Consider the following 19668-nt stretch of genomic DNA (forward strand, 5'->3'; position numbering starts at 1 on the left):
AATAAAGCAACACTAGAAATCAGACCCTAACTGATGAAGAAATGGTTTTGTGCTTACAAATCAGCTTTGGACCAGCACACTTCGCGCTCTAGAAAATAAAGTTGACATTTGAGCTCAAAAGCTACCCTGATTCAAGGCAGATAACCTAGCAAAGCCCCTTGATGATGTGGATGAGATACACTGAGTCTTTTTAGGTCCCTCACCACGGTGAGTGCCATTCTGACACTCAGGGAACATGTGCTCACCACAAGCAGAATGCACATCTAACCAAACACTTTAAATGCACAGGAAGGGCCCTTCATACACAATCTATTGATTACTACCCGTCTCAATTCATGAAGCTGGTTTGTCCACACTGACAAATGCTCCTGGCAGGCCTATGCTCATCACTCCACGAAAAAGAGCCAATACATCCTTGATGAAAAAATTACACCTATACCAGAGTATGTACAATATAACAACACTTTAAATGGATGTACACAGAGAAAAAAAGAACTTTTAAATCTATGCCAAAAGTTGTGCCAATTTATAGAGCACAAATTTTAACGGAGATTATCTCTGTGCATATAATTTTCTTCCTCTGGTTCAATTCCCAGAATTTTCTAAAATGACCAAAAAATAAAGATAAATGAAACATGAACTGTACCGGACTATGTTATATCACATCTTTTTTTGTTGTCATTTATTAATAGATGTCTCAGCAGAGTAATTATTAACTGTTTTAATTATAACTTCCAAAGGCTGATGAGTATCAGAAACTTTGCTTGAAGACCTAATATATTTAACTCATAACACCCCTTTCAAGGCACAAAAAGTGATGTTCTTTAATATCATTATGATGGAAAACACATCCTGGGTGCTAAAAAAAAAAAAAAAAAAAAAGGTACTACAATGGACAAGTAAAAATCTTTCCTCAAAAAGAATACACAAATCTAAATTGCTTCAGAAAGCATACACAAAATTGAAAAGAACCTCTTTGGGAGACTTTCATAGAGTTAAACTATTTACAAACCACAGTTTCATCTACGTCAATATGCAACACTTTAAAACCACACGGAAAGGAAAGGAAATTTTTAGTACAGCCACTGTTCGTGCAATGGAGCTGCTACTGCTGAGGCTAGGCCACCATCTCATGCTTCTGTGAAGACCTGTAGGGAGCCCGCAGGGGCTCAGAGACCACCCCCCCCCCCAGGTAGGTCTCTTTAAATACTTGATGTGTTCAAATATCTTTCTGTGGAAAGGGAAGCTATGATTTTCAGGTTTAAAACATGTAAGTTGGAAATGCTTACAAGTAATAAGGCTGCTGTGTAAGGGGGCACCCATAAATAAACTCTAAATAGATTCTCACTATGAACTTTCCTCTACTGATGACCCCGGCCATCCCTTTCCAAAAAAAGCTTAATTTATACAAAACTGAATACTTACCCATAGGTGAACCTAACTATTCAGTCACTCAATGTTATTATATTTTATAACAAAATGGATAAACACCATGTTGTAGGTTTTACAACAGGGTACAAAAAGTCTTAAAAGGACTTTCCTCCAGAAACATTATGATAGATAAATTCAAAAACATTGTATTGTGTTTCAATACAAATCTAATGAGTCTGTTTGTTTTCTAGGCAATGGGCACTCTGTCCAAACAAAGGAGATACTTGAAATCTTTTATTTTGCTTTATCACCTCTGTGTATCTCAAATTTCCAAAGGCTAAATAATTGGTTTATAAAATAATTATAAAACACTTGATTTTCTAATCTGTGATAAATCAGTGTTGTTAGAGTGTAATTTAACCTCTAATTGATATACCAACAACTTTATATGAGATGTTTTTCATTGCAGTCTAAACTGAGGTTCATGAAAACCAAGTGCAAAGCCACTGTGTGATTTGCCTGCATCATCAGATAAATAGTCACACTATAATTATTTTTAAGTAAATCACCGTTAAGTGGTATTGGAATGGGTGTATGGCCAGTTCTAGTTATAGAGAATATTAATTGATCACAACAAATAATTTTCTAATACTCCTCTTTACCATATATTCATCTATAAAAGGAGACTTTTTTGTATAAATTAGCATAAGTATTAGCAATAGGAGCACTTACAAAAACAGTATTGTTAACTATTATTATATAACATTTGAAATACAAGAGCATAAGCCAAAATCCTAACACCCGGTAAAGGAATACTGAGCAAAGGTGGGAGACAGAAACAAATGTCAATTGATACCAATACTAGCTTTGGACCCAGAGAAGAAAAGGATGCTCAGAATGCCAAGGTTCAAATAAATGGTTGCTATCACAAAGCAGAGTTCTAAGACAGTGAAACCTAGAGTAGACTTCAGACATGAAGAGATTATTCCTGGCCTTTGAAGATGAAAAGAATTGGGACTTAGCAAGGATAAGGGCAGAAAGCCTAGAAAATAATCAACATGGTCAGAATCTAGCCTGCTGTCACAGGCTGGAAAACCCTGAGCAATACTCAAATGTCAGAACTCAATGTCCTCAACAGATCTGAGACTTGGACTAGACGCTATGAATACAGGTTCCCTCCATCCTTAAAGTCCTCTGATCCCGCAAATTTTATCACAACGAAAAGCACAAAGGCAGGAAGGAGCAGGTCACAGAAGAGTAGAGATCTCACCCATCAAGAGAAGTGGGATAAAGACCACAAGGATGGTTTAAAACAAGTAGGTCACAGGAACTTTGAACATAAAGGAGGATTAGATGTAAAAGCTAGAATGTAGGTTTGTTTTTTAAATATATACATCAAAATACTTGAAGTTTGAGCTTTCTTTACAAGTATTTAGGGAAAGTTAAGAATGATATTTTATTTCTGCTCTTTTATATGAAAATGAAAATTGCTGAAAACAGAGTTCCTGCCACATAGTAAGCACTTAGTAAGGCTGGTTGCTATAAGAATAGTAATTATCATCTTCACTATCATCATTATTACTCTTACTACAACGTCGTTCTAGAGTGGTTTTGAACATAGCTTCTGAGATCAGACTTCTGAGTTGGAGTCCCGGTTCTACAATTTAACAGCTACACTGTGTGTTACTTGACCTTGTTATGCCTCAGTATTCTCATTTGTAAATAACACCAACATGACAGGAATGGTGAAAGGTAAACTACTTAGCACAGCATCAGACGCCAAGTACGTATTCAACTATTTTCACTGAGTTTAGTACAGAATGAATTACGCATGAACTCTGAAGTATTCTCCCAAGTAGGCAAAGAGGAAGGACATGTACCCTTTTAAATGACATCTTATAAATTTTTATGTATATCTGCCTTATCAGTCTGCTTGTAGATTGCTTCATCCCAAGACGTACACAGTGGATCATTAAATAATTGAGAGAAATAAGTATCAGAAAGCCTTCAAAAAATTTTTGTTGCTTTTTTTGGGGGGTGGGGGGTGGGGGAGGGGGCCCGCAGAAAATTCCAAGCAGGCCCCATGCCGTCAGCACTCAATCTCACAAACCAAGAAACCATAATCTGAGCCAAAATCAAGAATTGGGTGCCCAACCAAGCCATCCAGGTACCCCTGTTGTTTTACTTTTAAATGGAGGTTTCAGAGAATGGGTTTGTTAGGCCTTTTTGGCCACTATACTTATTTGTTATTTTTAAGAAGTTGTGAATCAGTTTTTTCCTAAAAACTAAAACACAAAATCTTCTGGTCTTAAAAAAAAAAAAAAGGACGGTGTGCACACCAAGAATCAGCAGCAGAGAGATATGCCTGTGGCACTAAGAACATTAATTTAGACTCGGCCAGAGGCAGTAAATGAAGCCTAAATGGTTTCACTTGCATTTATCAACCTCCAGTTGTTCCAGATGTGGAGGGGACATGTCATGGCTTCATCATTATCAGTGTCAATCACACTGGTTCTAAGGACATGTCCTACACTTTTAAACTTACGAGAAAAAAATCAGTCAAGTATGATAGATGTTTTTCATACTAACATAACTGAGCTTCTTCTTGAAAATTTTGTAACCAGTGATCGTATGTTCTTGTTCTAGAAGCCTTTAAAATACATCCACGATCTAATTTTTCAACAACACTGACACAAGGGCACCTAAGTGGCTCAGTCGATTAAGCCTCCAACTTCTGCTCAGGTCATGATCTTGCAGTCCCTGAGTTTGAGCCCCAGGTCTAAACTCAGAGCCTGGAGCCTGCTTCAGACTCTGTGTCTCCCTCACGGTCTGCCCCTCCCTGGCTCATGCTCTGTTTCTCTCTCTCTCTCTCAAAACTAAACAAACATTAAAAATAATTTTAAAAACACAGACACAGAAACATCTATACAAGCACTGTTTAGCAGAACTAAAACACAAACCAGAAAGGTATTTTAGAATTACCTAGTAGCTACATTTGAAAAAGAAAAAGGAAACAGGAGAAATCAATTATAATCATATTTAACCTAACATATCAAAAAATATTTCAACATATGCTAAAACATAAAAATATTGAGTTATTTTACTAACTGTACTATTTGTATAAAATAGTGAAATTTTAATACTTGCATTGTTTTTTATAGTCTTTACTTAAAAAATCTTAAAAACCCAGTGTGTATTTTGCATTCACAGCACATGTCAATCTGAAATGACCACATTTCAAGTGTGCCATAGTCACGTGTGGCTACGTACCTGGACACTACAAGGTCTATGTCAACAGGAAACCGGAGTGAGGGAAAAGGAAGGGAGAAGCACCAATTCAAGACCAGATTCTAACCCTTCAACTCTTTCTGCTACAAAGAAAAATGAAATGCAGTTTTGATTGTGAAAATATTCTAGTAGATGACACAATCAAGGGCCTAGTTTCAAAGTAACTCCCTCTAAATTTCAGTACAATTTTCTATCACCCATTTCCTCCCCTCTCAGCCTGTTTCTCCATCATGAAGAGCTCTTGCCAATCTATGAAAAAAGCATGCCAGGAAGCCTCAATGAAATAGTTCAGGCTCAGCCACAACTGAACTATTTTACCCTCATTTCCTTTCTATGTTTCTCAGAATTTCAGTTCACTTATCTCCTCTGCAAACTAACCTCCAACCCAACTGGTAACAAAAGAACTACCAGAATACAAAAGTGTTATGTCAAAAATATCCCTTCTAGGGGTGCCTGGCCGGTTCAGTTGGTAAAGTGAGCAACTCTTGATCTCAGGATTGTAAGTTTGAGCCCCCTGTTGGGTATCGAGGTTACTTAAAAATGAAATCTTAAGGGATGCCTGGGCAGCTCAGTCAGTTAAGTGTCAGACTCTGGATCTCGGCTCAGGTCATGCTCTCCCAGGTCGTGGGTTGTAGCCCACCCTCCCACACTGACAGGGTGGAGCCTGCCTGGGATTCTCTCTCTTTCCATCTCTCTCTCCCCCTCCCCTGCTTGTGCTGGCACTTACCCAGGCTCACTTGCTTTCTGAAAATAAACAAAAAACTTATTATTAGTCTCTATGAAAATAAATAAAAGTAAAATCTTAAAAAAAAAAAAACCCTTCTAGAAGCAAACCTACATGGGATTTCCAAAATCATGAAATCACACCATGGAAAACCCAGGCTGCCTCACCATCTCAGATGTTCCCACCAGTCCACACAATCTAGTAAGTTCACCAATAAAATCCCCTCTAAGAATTAGAAAAGCTGAGCATTTGTGAATGTAGTGTTTTAACAGAAAATAATTGCTAATTTTAATTACTAACATCCCTCCCCACCCCTTTTTTTAAACAGATTCTTTGGATATTTTTTTAAAGAGCCATCCTTACATTCCCTCAAGATGACAAACAGTTCTACCTTCTGCCCAGTTTACACAGATCTGGAGCCATTCACCTATTTTTTTTATTTGGTTTTCCTTGTTGGAATTATTGGGAGTGGTTTTGCAACCTGGGCTTTCATACAGGACAAGACAAACCACAGGTGTGTGAGCATATACTTAATTAACCTGCTTACAGCCGACTTCCTGCTCACTCTGGCGCTACCAGTGAAAATCGTGGTTGACTTGGGTGTGGCGCCCTGGAAGCTGAAGATATTCCACTGCCAAGTGACAGCCTGCCTCATCTACATTAACATGTACTTATCAATTATCTTCCTAGCATTTGTCAGTATTGACCGCTGTCTTCAGTTGACATACAGCTCTAAGATTTATCGGATACAAGAACCTGGATTTGCCAAAATGATATCGACCGTGGTGTGGCTAATGATCCTTCTTATAATGGTGCCCAACATGATAATTCCCATCAAAGACATTGAGGAGAAGCCAAATGTGGGATGCATGGAATTCAAAAAGGAGTTTGGCAAAAATTGGCATTTGCTGACAAATTTCATAAGTGTAGCAATCTTTTTAAATTTCTCAGCCATCATTTTAATATCTAACTGCCTTGTAATTCGACAACTCTACAGAAACAAAGATAGTGAAAATTATCCATACGTGAAAAGGACCCTCATCAACATACTTTTAGTGACCACAGGCTACATCATATGCTTTGTCCCGTACCACATCGTACGAATCCCATACACCCTCAGCCAGACAGAGGTAATAACTGACTGCCCAACCAGGATCTCACTCTTCAAAGCGAAAGAGGCCACACTGCTCCTGGCGGTGTCAAACCTGTGTTTTGATCCTATCCTGTACTACCATCTCTCAAAAGCATTTCGTTTAAAAGTCACCAAGACTTTTGCTTCACATAAGGAGACCAAGACTCCAAAAGAAAAATCAAGTGGTGAAAGCAGTGCATAAAATAGGGGCTTTTTCATGCTACCACTTTCTGCCTCATTGACAGTAAGTAGTGGGAAAGAGCAAAGAGCCTAAGTAAAACACAGCTACCATATGTGGTCTGGTTTACTCAGAAACTGTTTCTAAATGTCAATGAAGCAGTACTCTTGTGGTTGTTAATGCTCCTTAACCCACGTTTGTACAAAAAAACCAAAAAAGTCCTGTTGAACCAACATGACACCGTGCATTATCCTTGAAATCTAAAGAAGTTTTATGTCATAGACTCAGAGTCATTCATTAAGTATTCGCTTGGATATGGGGAATAGAAATATGCAAAATAATCTCCAAGTGAGGTGCCAGAAAGCCCTCTGGCAACACAATTTAAAACCATTGAGATCATACCAAATAAAGTCCAGCTGATTTTTATATAAAATCACCTATGCCTGATTTATTTTTAATCCATCATCCAGCTCATGACTCCAATTTTTAATATCTAATTTTTTTAATACAATAACTAAAGCTGTTTACTTCGAAAAAGGCTTAGAAATACATAGACAGCTTTTGATGCACTATAAATACTCATATTTTACCGGTAGATTATAAATAAAGATTTTCTAATGTTAGTGATGAGAAATCCAGTGCATTCTTATTTCTATTTTGTAGCAACACGAAATATACCCTGTAACATTTCCAAGTGGGTTGTTAAACTATACTAATTGCTGAAGCGACTGTTTTGGAACTAGAAACTCATATCAAAGGTATGGAAAAATAGCACTGGTCAAATGGCCTTAAAATAGACGTCCACACAGCAAGGCCTTCTTTTTTTTTTTAATGTTTTATTTATTTTTTATACAGAGAGAGACAGAGCATGAGAGGGGGAGGGTCAGAGAGAGAAGGAGACACAGAACCGGAAGCAGGCTCCAGGCCCTGAGCTAGCGGCCAGCACAGAGCCTGACGCGGGGCTCGAACCCACGAACGTGAGATCTGACCTGAGCCGAAGCCGGAGGCTTAACCGACTGAGCCACCCAGGTGCCCCAGCAAGGCCTTCTTCGGAACACAGCACATGCTGGGCTGACTGGTCCATGTCTGAGGCTGACCCTGCGTGGGACCGGCAGTTTTAAGAATGGGTGACTCCAGCCCTCAGGGTCACAACCCTTAGATCAAATTCTCTAGACTGTCAGTAATGCTGAAAGAATTCAATAAATGGTATTAAATAAAAGATCTAGAAAAAGAAGACTGAAAAGTTTAGATAACCAGACTTGAGATTGTGTGGGGTTTTTTTTCCTCATTTCAATAGTAAAAGTCCAACTTTTACAATAATTACAACAATTGGTAATACATTTGCACTAGCTGTAGTGATCAATAAATGGTGTTCCTGGCAATGAGAGAGAGAGAGAGAGAGAGAGTGAGTGAGTGCGTGTGCTCACCCACTCTCCCATCTGAAGAGGGTACTTTTCACTTTAATAAACTTTCCTATTTGTGTTAAGAAAAATAAAAAAGAAAAAGATAAAAAAAGAGAAAGAAATGGTGTTCCTAGAAGCTACCAAAACAAGTTTAATTCTGGGGCTATTTTCAGTTCTGCATTGAGAAGAATTATTTTCTGAAGCTTGAACCCAAGATAATTCCTGTGTACAACTTCAATATTCCTGGAGTTTGAAGGAAATAATAAATGAGAAAATGCACAAGAGAAAATGCCTATTACACTTCTAACATGGTAAGTACTGGGCAAATTCTAGTAAGCTAGTGGTAATGACAGAAGCCCTGCACGGCATCACCCATCTGACATAGGTGTAAGGGACAAAGTTACGTTACAGGCTGGTAGAATGCTGATGCACTAGAACTTGTCCTTGTCAATGGTCTAAAAACATGTTTTAATTGATAGGCAGATCAAGACATCATTCAAACAGGCAAACATACAAGTACTAGTTTTTTTTTCCCTGAATCTTTTAGTCAAGTTCCCAGTAGTCTTCTCTCCTCGGTCTTCACTCACTAGGGCCATATCTTTTAAGATCAGGAGCAGAAGCGGGGAGGCGCACAATTTTTTTTCCAAGCATATTCTTATAGTCTCCTCACAAGCATGATAAGTTAGTCAAACTTTCCCTTTGTATTAAGAAAGAACCAGACTCTGTATCACATTCCTAATGTCAATGTTGTATTAGCATATACGTTCAATTCCCCCTTACTCATGAAGAACACAGTACAGGGAGGTCTAGGGCAACTGGTGATGGAAGGCTATTAATAAACTGTCTCCAACATCAATTTTTTAGCAGTTCTTTTATGACTGTATTACAGTTGAGTTTTATCATGATCCATCATAAGAGACTTAATCACTAGAAATCATTCATGCTTCTTCCTCTAAAGAAGTGGACAGTCTGTAGAATGCTACATGGTGGAAATGACTGTGCAACCAAGGATTATATGAATAAGAGAATAAAGATACCCACGTTTGGGTGGTACCCTCCATACCCAGATGCATGGATGAGGGAGACCAGCAAAGTTCTGCTTACCCAAGAGAGAAACACAGAATTCTCAACCAGTTTCAGCCATTTTCATCATTTTGCTATATTTGCTCTATTATCCAAATTTTTATTTTGGAATACTTTAAGATTTATAGAAAAGGTACAAAGATGATACAGAAAGTTTCCCCTTTCACCCAGGGGGTGCCCTAAGGTTAATTCCTTGTGTAACCATGTAACATTTGTCAAAAGGAGGAATCAACACTGGTTCATTAACTGTTAATAAAACTCCAGACTTCAATATCCTGCCTAACCCCACTCCTGACTCCCAACTATTTTAAAGCAAATCCCAGGCATTGTAATACTTCATCCATAAACTCTTCAGGACTGTGATTATTGCATTATGTTGAAAATGAGTAATGTGTACAGGTAACAGCTAAAAAATGTATTCAGCCAGTGATGTGCAAGAAAGAATTGGGGAAACTTTTGACAAAGCTCTGGACAGAAAAATTGCAATAAAAAATATATCGGTGTGGTGAATGTGAATTTGAAAGTTCTAAAATAAAATTAAAAATTAAGAAAATATTTAGGGGTGCCTCGGTGGCTCAGTCAGTTAAGTATCCAACTTCAGCTCAAGTCATGATCTTACAGTTCCTGAACTCAACCTCTGCATCAGGCTCTGTGGGATTCTCTCCCTCTTTCTCTCTGCCCCTTCCCCACTTGCACATGTAGTGGGTCTGTGTCTGTCTGTCTGTCTCTCTCTTTCTCAGAATAAATACTCTTTTAGTTTACAGATCAAAATCCCCCAAAGATATCCAGAAGATAACAGTATACATGACTCACAATTATACTGTTGTTAAAATAGTAATAGTAATAGAGTTCAATGAAAAAAATGACTCATTAACATTTCACTTAAAATTCCAGGAGAAAAGATAGTAACCTAAGAATGTAAACACATTTAGATTTGGGCCCAATTTTCATTTATATCAAGAAACCCCAAATGTTGCTTCCCTTCAGTAAACTGCCTAGCACTCATTGTGAGTCCAACACTAAATTTCCTGGCAAGTATTTCTCATATTATCAATTCTTAAACTCAACAGATCAAAGTCCAAGTCCATGTCATACACACCCTCTTCTCTGAAGCCTTAACCAATTTCTTAATCAGATGTTTTCTCTCCCCTTCAATATTTATTCTGAGACTGGAAGAGACCCAAGAATGTCAAATGGTTTATATTCCAGTGTGCACTTGGGGCTTTACTCAATCATTGCATTTATCTCCCTCCTATCTTACTCATCTTTCCTATGCCCCCACATTCTCCTTCTGTATAATACCACAAGTACCTACCCACAATACAGTGCTCGTAAGAGCTACTCAGTAAATGAAGTTTCAGAAAGCTAGGAAAACGCATTTAGACATCAAATGCAGTGACTCAAATGCTCTTGATAAAAGGTAATAACCTAGAAAATTCCATGAAATCTAGCTGGCTGGTAGTATCACATCACAAATTTGAACTACATCTGTACATATGCTATATAATACTAATTCTAACAAGAGAAGCAGTAAGTGCAAAAACTCACCTGCTTTCATATGTGTTACTGAGGCGCACAGTGGAATAATCAATGGTTAATGATCCTATAATGCGACAATCAGGCTGCCACCTAATGGCAGCAATGACTTACCAGAGGAATGGGAAAATGTGTTGCATACTGCAGGTGTCGCAGGAGGTCATAGTTGGATGGAAAAATTAACTCCCTGGGTTTTTCTCTCTTAAGCAACTTCTCACCATTAACCGACATTCTTCTGCCCAAGGAAGGATTGGTATTCTCACAGGATTCTCCAGGCATGGGAGAAAAAATCTAAGTCATGTAAAACAAATGTTGGAGATTGTAAATGAAAGAGAAAGGGAGCAACACCACAACGCAGCCCTGCATGCCAGAACTTCACACACAAGACACTCATACACTATCTTCTCCTCAAACATTAAGAAAATATATAAAGAAATTTTGTTAATTTCAACAAAATTCATATTCAGACACCATCAACATCATGCCCCAGTTTGAAGATAAGAAAGTGACAACCACACACGTAAGAACTGTGCCAACTACCCTTCCCAGAGGATGCAAACTACATCTTCCACAAAAACATGTACACATAAAATAATTAATGAAACTAAAGAATATCAGTGGGGCACCTGGGTGGCTCAGTCAGTTATGGCTAAGTGTCTGACTCCTGATTTCAGCTCAGGTCATGATCTCAAAGTTGCGGAGTCTGAGCCCTACATCAGGCTCCACTTGGACAGAGCTGAGCCTACTTGGCATTCTCTCTTTCTCTCTCTCTCTCTCTCTCCACCCCCTGCCTCAGTGTCTTACATGTTAAAAATACACTGATGAATAATAGATATAAAGCTTTTAGTCTATACCCCAAACAATAGGGTTTTTTTTTAATACAGGACCTCATTTAGATCCATGAGGAAGAAAATACTATAACCATACTGAGATAAGACAGAAAAAGTCTAAGTCCAGAGCCACGAAAGCTATTATTTAGAAACTGAACACATACATAGCAAACCAACATGGACCGTCATGATGAAACTACTATATTCATGTATTCCTGAGAGAGAATGGTCTCAAAATGAACAAAAGAGAAAAGACAGTCAACCAGGAGGGCAGAGTGTTATAATTCACAAAGGAGGCAACACAACCAAAACTAAGAATGAACTAAAATGAGACAATCACACTAGATGAGTAACTATACACTAGAAAGGAGTATGGAAGGAGCACATTTACATCACAAGTACATAAGTCATTCCAGAACATGGGTCAAGGACCAGAAGAATGGAGACAATGGAGTGTGGGCGGGAAGGAGGGGTTAATAGTCAATAAGAATTGGAAGGTTGAACCTACTGGAAATTCCGAACCAAAGTCAGTTTTAAAGTCATTCTTGTCTACTTCATCAAAAATATTAGTAGTTCCTGAGTCAATGCCCATATGCGCCATAATAGTCTGTTCCTGATAATTGCCAGAGAAAGAAAGTTGCACTGTAAATTTTGTAGTTCATTAGAAAACTAAAGCTAAAAATGACAGTGATGTTTTTAACTAGCCTACGTCTTTCCTCTCCCTAGTATCTACTTTTCCCAGAAAAAGAGAACAAAGTTTTAAGACATACATTGCTTTGAAAAATCACATTCTTTATCCTCATGATGATTTAAAAAAAAAAAAAAGATTTAACTTCCATGATACTTGAAGGAAAGAGCACACAAACTTTTTAGTCATAAACACATTGGCCATAATGTCCCTCCTTTGGGCTATTACCAGTCACATGCTCACCAACTGTTCTTAGGAAAATCTAAGAGTATACCCAGGATACAAGTTCCCTAGACTTCCAAGTATAGAATAGAAAAAACAGAAACACAGATGAAGCATCAACAGGTAAAGTAAACTTTAGTTTTTAGCCTTTATAACTTCTACTCTGGACAAATTTGGAAACAACAGGATTTACATTAAGGAAATAATTTTTTTTTTTAAATTCCTGCACCATTTAATCACCAAATCTTAAAGAGTACAAATGATGAATTCACATGGGCAATTCTAATGTCAGGTCTTTAAATTACAAGGATAACCACTGTTTTTATCATATCATAATAATATATGCTTAAACTCTCCCAGAACCAATTTAAGGCTTGGCGTTAGGGAACTATAGCCATCTCTCACCATTTTCTACTCTTTCTCATTGCCACCTTCATGTTTTCTGCCTTGAAAACTTCTTTAAGTATCTGGAACGATGTCCAAAACACCAGAAACTGGCAGAAAATTATAAAGTCGTACTCACAATATTATAAAATAATTTGTTGAAAAGAACAATTCCCCAACATTTGAGAGATAAAGTTTTTAGTTAATTTAAATGAAAATATGGTATGTTATGATCAAAACAGAATTTCCCATGTTGTATGAGAGACAGAAGCAATGAAGGAACTGGGGTAAAGATGCTCCTTAGAATGGGACCTGAGGCCAAAACAATTCTGATTTTAAATCACAATATTCAAGTAAACTGGAATTTGGAAATACATAAAATTAGAAGCTTATAATTCCTGTCCAGTAGAAAATGTTATGGACTGTCAAATCTTTTCATTAATAGTTTGAGGGTATCTGAAAGAAAATTCTGGACTATAAAATTTTAATTCAAGTTTTTTCCCCACGAGTTTAGAGTAGAGATAAACAGGTTCTGTAATGGGAGAATACAACTGAAGTGAGACCACCCATCCACCGCCCAAAAACCCTTATGAAACTAGCTGCCCAGCTGAGTGTGGCTGCTGGGGCCAGGGCACCACTCCCAGGGCCTTACCTCCATTTTCATGTCATGGTCCTTTGGATAGTGCTCGTCTACATTCTCCCCTGCGGGTGATCGCGGCCGAGTCGAGGCGGTGACTGACAAGTCTCCCCGAGAGATGAGGGTGCACATGTACGCATCATGGGAGAACACATCGTGTCGGATGAACTCACAGAAGAGCAGCACCAGATTCACAAATTCTACTTTTTCACATTCACTGTTTGGATCCGCTATAAAGAAACAAATCCAGAATTCAGTCCCCCCGACCTGATGGTGGGGGTGGGGCCGACCACCAAACAGGAAGGCTTAATGATATTTTCATTTCTGTTTTAAAGTGAAAGATTTATCGGCAAATTTACTATGAGACATCAGCATTTGTGCAGAACTGGCACACGGGTTTTGATTGTACCCCTGCAATTAAAAAATAATATCCAGTGTGCTAAGCTCAAGTTGGAGTTTAAAGGTAGTGGTCCTTGGCAAATGAATAACCATTCAGTTAATACAAACACACATAATTTCAAAAAGCAGGTTAGAGTGAAGAAAAGCAGAGCCAAATTGCTTTCTTCTGGTTTTACTATTAAAACAGCTCATGACTATTTTTACAGCTTGAGAGTGTCTATTTGTGATGTGTGTGTGTACTTTTTCAAAGACTTCGCAATACAACAGCTCAAAAAGGTACTTCAAAATAATGGTGAGTGGGATCTACTGAAAAAAAGGGGGCAGGGGGAGAGGGACTAAAAAGGGCGTAAAGATGGAGCTCTACGGTCTTGCTCAGTTCATGGCCAGTCTATTTAACTCATGTAATGGCTTTCCATATTGCAGCTGCACTCTACAGCTTTGTACCCTTGAAAGAGGCTAAACAACATGAAGGGCAATGTCGAGCATTCCACAAGATAGAAGATTCAGTTGTCCAGAGACAGCTATTCTCTTTACTAAGTTCATTTTCCTATAATATTTTAGTAACTTATCTCCACTGAAAATTATATCATTTTTATTACCATTATTGCATTATACATTTTCATGATTACAACTTAATTATTTATTACTCAAAGAGAAAAAACAAGCATGATTTCTGGCTTTGTGCACCGTTAAACTTGATAATGAATCAAAATGTATCACTTTGTTAAAATTAATCTAAAAGATATAATTGCCTAATGGGGAAATAATAATAGTTGTTCCACTTTGGTTTAATCAAAAATTACTTCCTTGAAAATAAAATTTAAAAGCTATAAAAAAAACCGTGCAGGGCAGTCCTTCAGCGCTCAGTCCATGCTACCATCACACTCACAGACACCAACAGAGACAAACAGGTGAATCTAGGCAACAGGAAGCTCATTCCCTAAAACTTAAGTGTAAGCGCTTGCTGCCATCCATCGTTGAAGTCCCCAAAAACCAGATCTACAGAAAAACAGCACAGCTTTCTCTAACAGCAGGAAAGCTGAACCAGAACAAGCAAAGGCAGAAACAGGGAAAGGTCTTCCCAAAGAACAAACAGGGGTAAGGACCAGATAAGGGACATATAGAGCAAATGTCTTTCTTTCTCCGCCAGGATGCAAGAGAAGTCAAAACAGCTAACATTCCTTCCTGACGATCTATTTTCTACTCCCCAGGATCTTCTCTGTCTCTGCACATCTTCTTCCTTTACCATGTTTTGCTACGGCTGCCTACAATACAACCACCAGCGTGGCTCCGACTCTTGCTCTCCCTCTAGCCCAGAACAGCTACCAACTAACCTAAAAAACCCAACCTCAACTATCATTCAACCCAAACCAAGGGCTTTCTCAGAGGAATCAGAAGTAGTCCTATTTCTTGCTGTTTTACCTCCTTCTTCACCACAAACCTGTCCTTCCCACTCTATGCTTTTTCTCCCCAGCCACTTTTCCCTGTGCCATTTTTGTTGTTTCATCACTATCCTAAGACCCTCCACACTGCACTTTGTCACACAAAAGCCTCAGAATAAGATCAAGCCCATTTAGTATGCAAAATTATTTTATAGGGTGCACTTACTGTATAAACCCACTGGGTTTATAAATCTCAAAACTCAACTCCCCTCGAACAATAGAATAAAAGATAGAAGAATGGGGGATGGCAGGGCATCTAGGTGGCTCAGTTGATGAAGTCCCTGACTCATGCTCCCAAGGTTCAAGAGATGGAGCCTCATATATCAGGCTCTGCATTGAGAGTGTGAAACCTGGTTAGGACTCTCTCTCTCTCCCCTCCTCTCTCTGCCCCTCCCTGCCTCTCAAAATAAATAAACTTAAAAAAAATAAAAGGAAGAATGGGAGATGACAGAGTAACTCATAAAGTGTAGGCAAGCAGCCAATCATATGTAAAATTATTTCCTTGCATCAAGGACTTTGATATAAAGTACTTTGATTTGTCCTCCTTTTCTTATTAGAAGTTAGAAAATCAGAAATTTTGAAAACAGAGCAAAAATAAAAAATTCCTAATCACAATAGTGATTAGATAGTGAAACATCACAAGACCTTAGCTCCTCTTATTTGGTAAGAAAGATGCAGAAAGGGAAAACTAGACCACCAAATATTAGAGAATGAGGGGACTCATTTTAAAAGTTTTGAAACTCTGGAAATTTTTAAATCGTTGAACCTCAGCTCACTGTAAAATTGCATAGAAGTCTCCATTAAAAATACACAATAAAATTCTGCTCAGTAAAATATATGTTATATTCAGCATGAAGAACTTTTGATTACGATGCAAGTAAGGGGAATAAAAAGAAGCATTAGTTCAAAAAAAATGGTCAATCTCTTGTTTAAGATCTAGAAGCAAAGAACTTGACTTACATAATGAGGGGGCCTGTGTATCTAAAAACCTCAGTAGAACATTCTGGAAAACAGGCAAACTAGATCCAGCAAGAGAGGCTGAAGAAATGGACTCCTTCTCATCTAAGACCTCTGATTCACCACATCTCTAAGATTAAAAATAAACAAGCACAGTTAATTTTGGAGGACAATGTAGTCACAGTGGGTCATGAATTTTTCATTTTTTATTAATATTTAAATCTCAGGAAAAACATGCAGAGTTAATTGAGATTTCTGGACTTCGAGGGCTATACATGGTGGGTATAATTTCCGAAAGCAAGGGACAACTAGGAGCGCCTGGGTGGCTTGGTTAAGTGTCCAACTTTGGCTCAGGTCATGACCTCCTGGTGCGTGGGCTCGAGCCCCACGCTGGTCTCTGTTCTAACTCAGATCCTGGAGCCTGCTTCAGATTTTGGGTCTCCCTCTCTCTCTCTGCCCTTCCCAACTTGTACACTGTCGCTCTCTCTCTTTTTTTAAATGTTTAGTTATGATTGAGACAGAGCGAAACAGAGCATGAGAGTGAAGGATGGGCAGAAAGAGAAGGAGACACAGGATCTGAAGCAGGCTCCAGGCTCTTAACTGTAAGCACAGAGCCCAATGCGGGGCTCCAACTCGCAAACCGTGAGATCATGACCTGAGCTGAAGTTGGCCACTTAACCGACAGAGCCACCCAGGCGCCGCTCTCTTTTTCAAAGATAAATAAACATTAGAAAATTTTTAAATGAACTGGACTGATTTCAAAGGACACCCATGAAAAATATTATTGATGTAAATTATTAACTCTGCACCACGTGGTATAAATACCTACTGAATACATACCAGAGTACAATAAGCTACTCATTATCTCTGTGCAAAACTGCTAAAAATAATTTGAGGCTGTCATTTGTAAATAGCTCATACAGTATCTGTATATACTCTCTGTGAGAAACATTTGAACATGTATATTGCGTTTGCTATTTTTGTGTTTGTTTTTGCTTAGCTAAGTGTATTTACCAGTGTGTTCAGGGAGTGTTGGGAAGTGTGGTGTCCAATGACAAAGCTAGCAGAACTCCTCTGATACACTTCTCTCACTCATCACACTTCGCCAATGAGGACTTCTCAGAACCTAGGCCATCTCCACAGTTCATGAAATTTGTCTAGAGAAGCTGCCTAACTTCTGCATTCAAGACAGAACTCACTAAAAGACCAGAAAAGAAACAGTTCAAAGGAATCGAAACTTTGTTTTCTATTCTTTTTAATATGCCTTCAACCTTCCCATTTTCATTGTTTATTCCTTATATTAATATACTACTTCATTAAGATATTACTTCTCGGGGCGCCTGGGTGGCTCAGTTGGTTAAGCCTCCAACTTCAGCTCAGGTCAGATCTCACATTCGTGGGTTCGAGCCCCGCGTCAGGCTCTGTGCTGACAGCTAGCTCAGAGACTGGAGCCTGCTTCTGGTTCTGTGTCTCCTTCTCTCTCTGCCCCTCCCCCTCTCATGCTCTGTCTCTGTCTGTATCAAAAATAAATAAAACATTAAAAAAATTTAAAAAAAAAGATATTACTTCTCTAATCCATCCTCTCTTTCTTCACGAAAGTCAAATTCTGAAACTGGTGATGTTCAACTGAGATCAATTGTCTTTTTATTTTAATATTTATTTTCTAGAGAGAGAGACAGAGAGACACAGTGTGAGCAGGGGAGGGACAGAGAGGGAGACACAGAATCTGAAGCAGGCACCAGGCTCTAAGCTATCAGCACAGAACTCGATTAGGGGCCCAAACTCACAAACTGTGAGATCATGACCTAACCAAAGTCAGACCCTTAATCAACTCAGCCACCCAAGCACCTCTAGCAAATCAATTATCTTAAACACCTTTGAGAGAATATTTTTTTTAGATGTGGATATTTTTACACCTATTAAAATTACAAAAGAATCGGTGTGAACCTCTTCTGAAAGTGACTGTGTGCACGTGCACACACATATGCACTCATTCTAGAGCATGATGGAAGAAGGGATGTCCACAGGACACAAAAGCAATCCAAAATGGGAAACTAAATTTGAAAAATTCAACCTTAGTTACTAAGGTTTAACCATTGCAATTCACTGTAGAACAGTCTATTCATAGAAAAAAGCCACGAAACACCTTCCGTAATCTGCACCTTCTAAAATACTGCTTGTGAGTTCCAGCCCCGCATCGGGCTCCATGCTGACAGCTCAGAGCCTGGAGCCTACTTCAGATTCTGTGTCTCCCTCTCTTCTCTGCCCATTCCCTGCTCAGACTGTCTTCCTCTCTCTCAAAAATAAATATTAAAATAGTCACAAAAGTTGGTGTCTATTATACATTTTGTGTGTGCATGTACACATATACACATATATATGTGCACCTGTGGCATTAACTTCATAAAGGGAGAGGTCATTGTTCTAAACCAGAAGTTTTATTTTAAAAGATACCATTTCAAAAGTGCCTGGGTGGCTCAGTCAGTTAAGCAACTGACTCAATTTCAGCTCAGGTCATCATCTCACAGTTCGTAGGATCAAGCCCCACATTGCACTCTGCTCTGACAGTGTGGAGCCAGTTTGGGACTGTCTCTCAAAGTAAATAAACACTGAAAAATTAAATTAAATTTAAAAATACCATTTTAGGGGCACCTGGGTGGCTCAGTCACTTGAGTCCCTGACTCCTGATTTCGGCTCAGGTCATGATCTCAGGGTCGTGGGATTTAGCTCCGTATCGGGCTCCACACTGAGCCTAGAGCCTACTTAAGATTCTCATTCTCTTTCTCTCCCTCTATGCCCCTCTCCCCTTCTCATGCAATCTCTAAAATTTAAATTTTTAAAAAAGGCAAAAATATATATATAGTTTTAAACTAGTCCACAATATGAATTACTGGTTTCATCAACTTAGAGAGATCCTATATGTAGTCTTTAGATGAATTTACAGTTTCCCTTTTTCCCTGAAGAGAAAAAAAAAATTGCATAAGGAGTATTAAAAAAAAAAAAATCATCCCCAAAACAGTTATTTTTAAAAGATGGCATCTGACAGCAGAAAGGAAAGTGAACCTACCTCTGCCTCGATTTCCGCTTGCCTCTTTTCCAAGAGTTTTGCCACAGCCATGGCCCTGTGCTTGCCTGACCGTTTGCAGCTCACCGCCCATTCACACAGCAAGGTCACCACAGCCTCATCGTTGGGGGCGACCTACAAGCAAGAGAAGTTGGCGCCAGCCATGTCAAATGCAGCATTCACCCAAGGACAGGAAGCAAGCAGTGTAACGTTTAGTGCTTTAAAGCCTTCTTTCATTAGCCTTTCATATATTTTGTTACAGTCATTTTAGAAAGTGTTCCTCAACCTTTTTTAATTGAAGTGTAGAGTTAACACATTAGTGACAAGGAA

At 38.6% G+C, this 19668-nt stretch overlaps 2 protein-coding genes across 5 annotated transcripts in view; one reads left to right on the top strand and one right to left on the bottom strand.

Moving 5' to 3' along the window:
- The window catches only part of MED12L (mediator complex subunit 12L), a 320540-nt gene that overhangs the window by 210706 nt on the left and 90166 nt on the right, over positions 1–19668 (bottom strand). Inside the window, exons 12-15 of the mRNA XM_029940033.1 lie at positions 19342–19473; positions 16278–16404; positions 13492–13706; positions 10830–11006 (exon numbers count right to left, since the gene is read on the bottom strand). Of these exons, the coding sequence (XP_029795893.1) occupies positions 10830–11006; positions 13492–13706; positions 16278–16404; positions 19342–19473 (651 nt within the window). The remainder of the gene's footprint in view (positions 1–10829; positions 11007–13491; positions 13707–16277; positions 16405–19341; positions 19474–19668) is intronic.
- On the top strand, positions 1092–9696 carry GPR171 (G protein-coupled receptor 171). Of its 4 annotated transcripts, none has more exons than XM_029940049.1 (3): positions 1092–1188; positions 5709–6759; positions 8270–9696. In XM_029940049.1, the coding sequence occupies exon 2, from the start codon at positions 5758–5760 to the stop codon at positions 6715–6717; it is 960 nt and encodes a 319-aa protein (XP_029795909.1). In that variant the 5' UTR covers positions 1092–1188; positions 5709–5757; the 3' UTR covers positions 6718–6759; positions 8270–9696. The 4 variants fall into 4 exon arrangements, with proteins under 4 accessions (XP_029795909.1, XP_029795908.1, XP_029795907.1 ...); XM_029940048.1 differs by lacking the exon at positions 8270–9696 and adding an exon at positions 7549–7567; XM_029940047.1 differs by lacking the exon at positions 8270–9696 and having other exon boundaries at positions 5709–7126.

This window comes from Suricata suricatta, chromosome 5, assembly GCF_006229205.1.
Source record: "Suricata suricatta isolate VVHF042 chromosome 5, meerkat_22Aug2017_6uvM2_HiC, whole genome shotgun sequence".
NCBI lineage: Eukaryota > Metazoa > Chordata > Mammalia > Carnivora > Herpestidae > Suricata > Suricata suricatta.

Bases quoted from the DNA above. Each gene is read 5' to 3' on its own strand.
- GPR171 (XM_029940049.1), top strand. From the start codon at position 5,758: ATGACAAACAGTTCTACCTTCTGCCCAGTTTACACAGATCTGGAGCCA.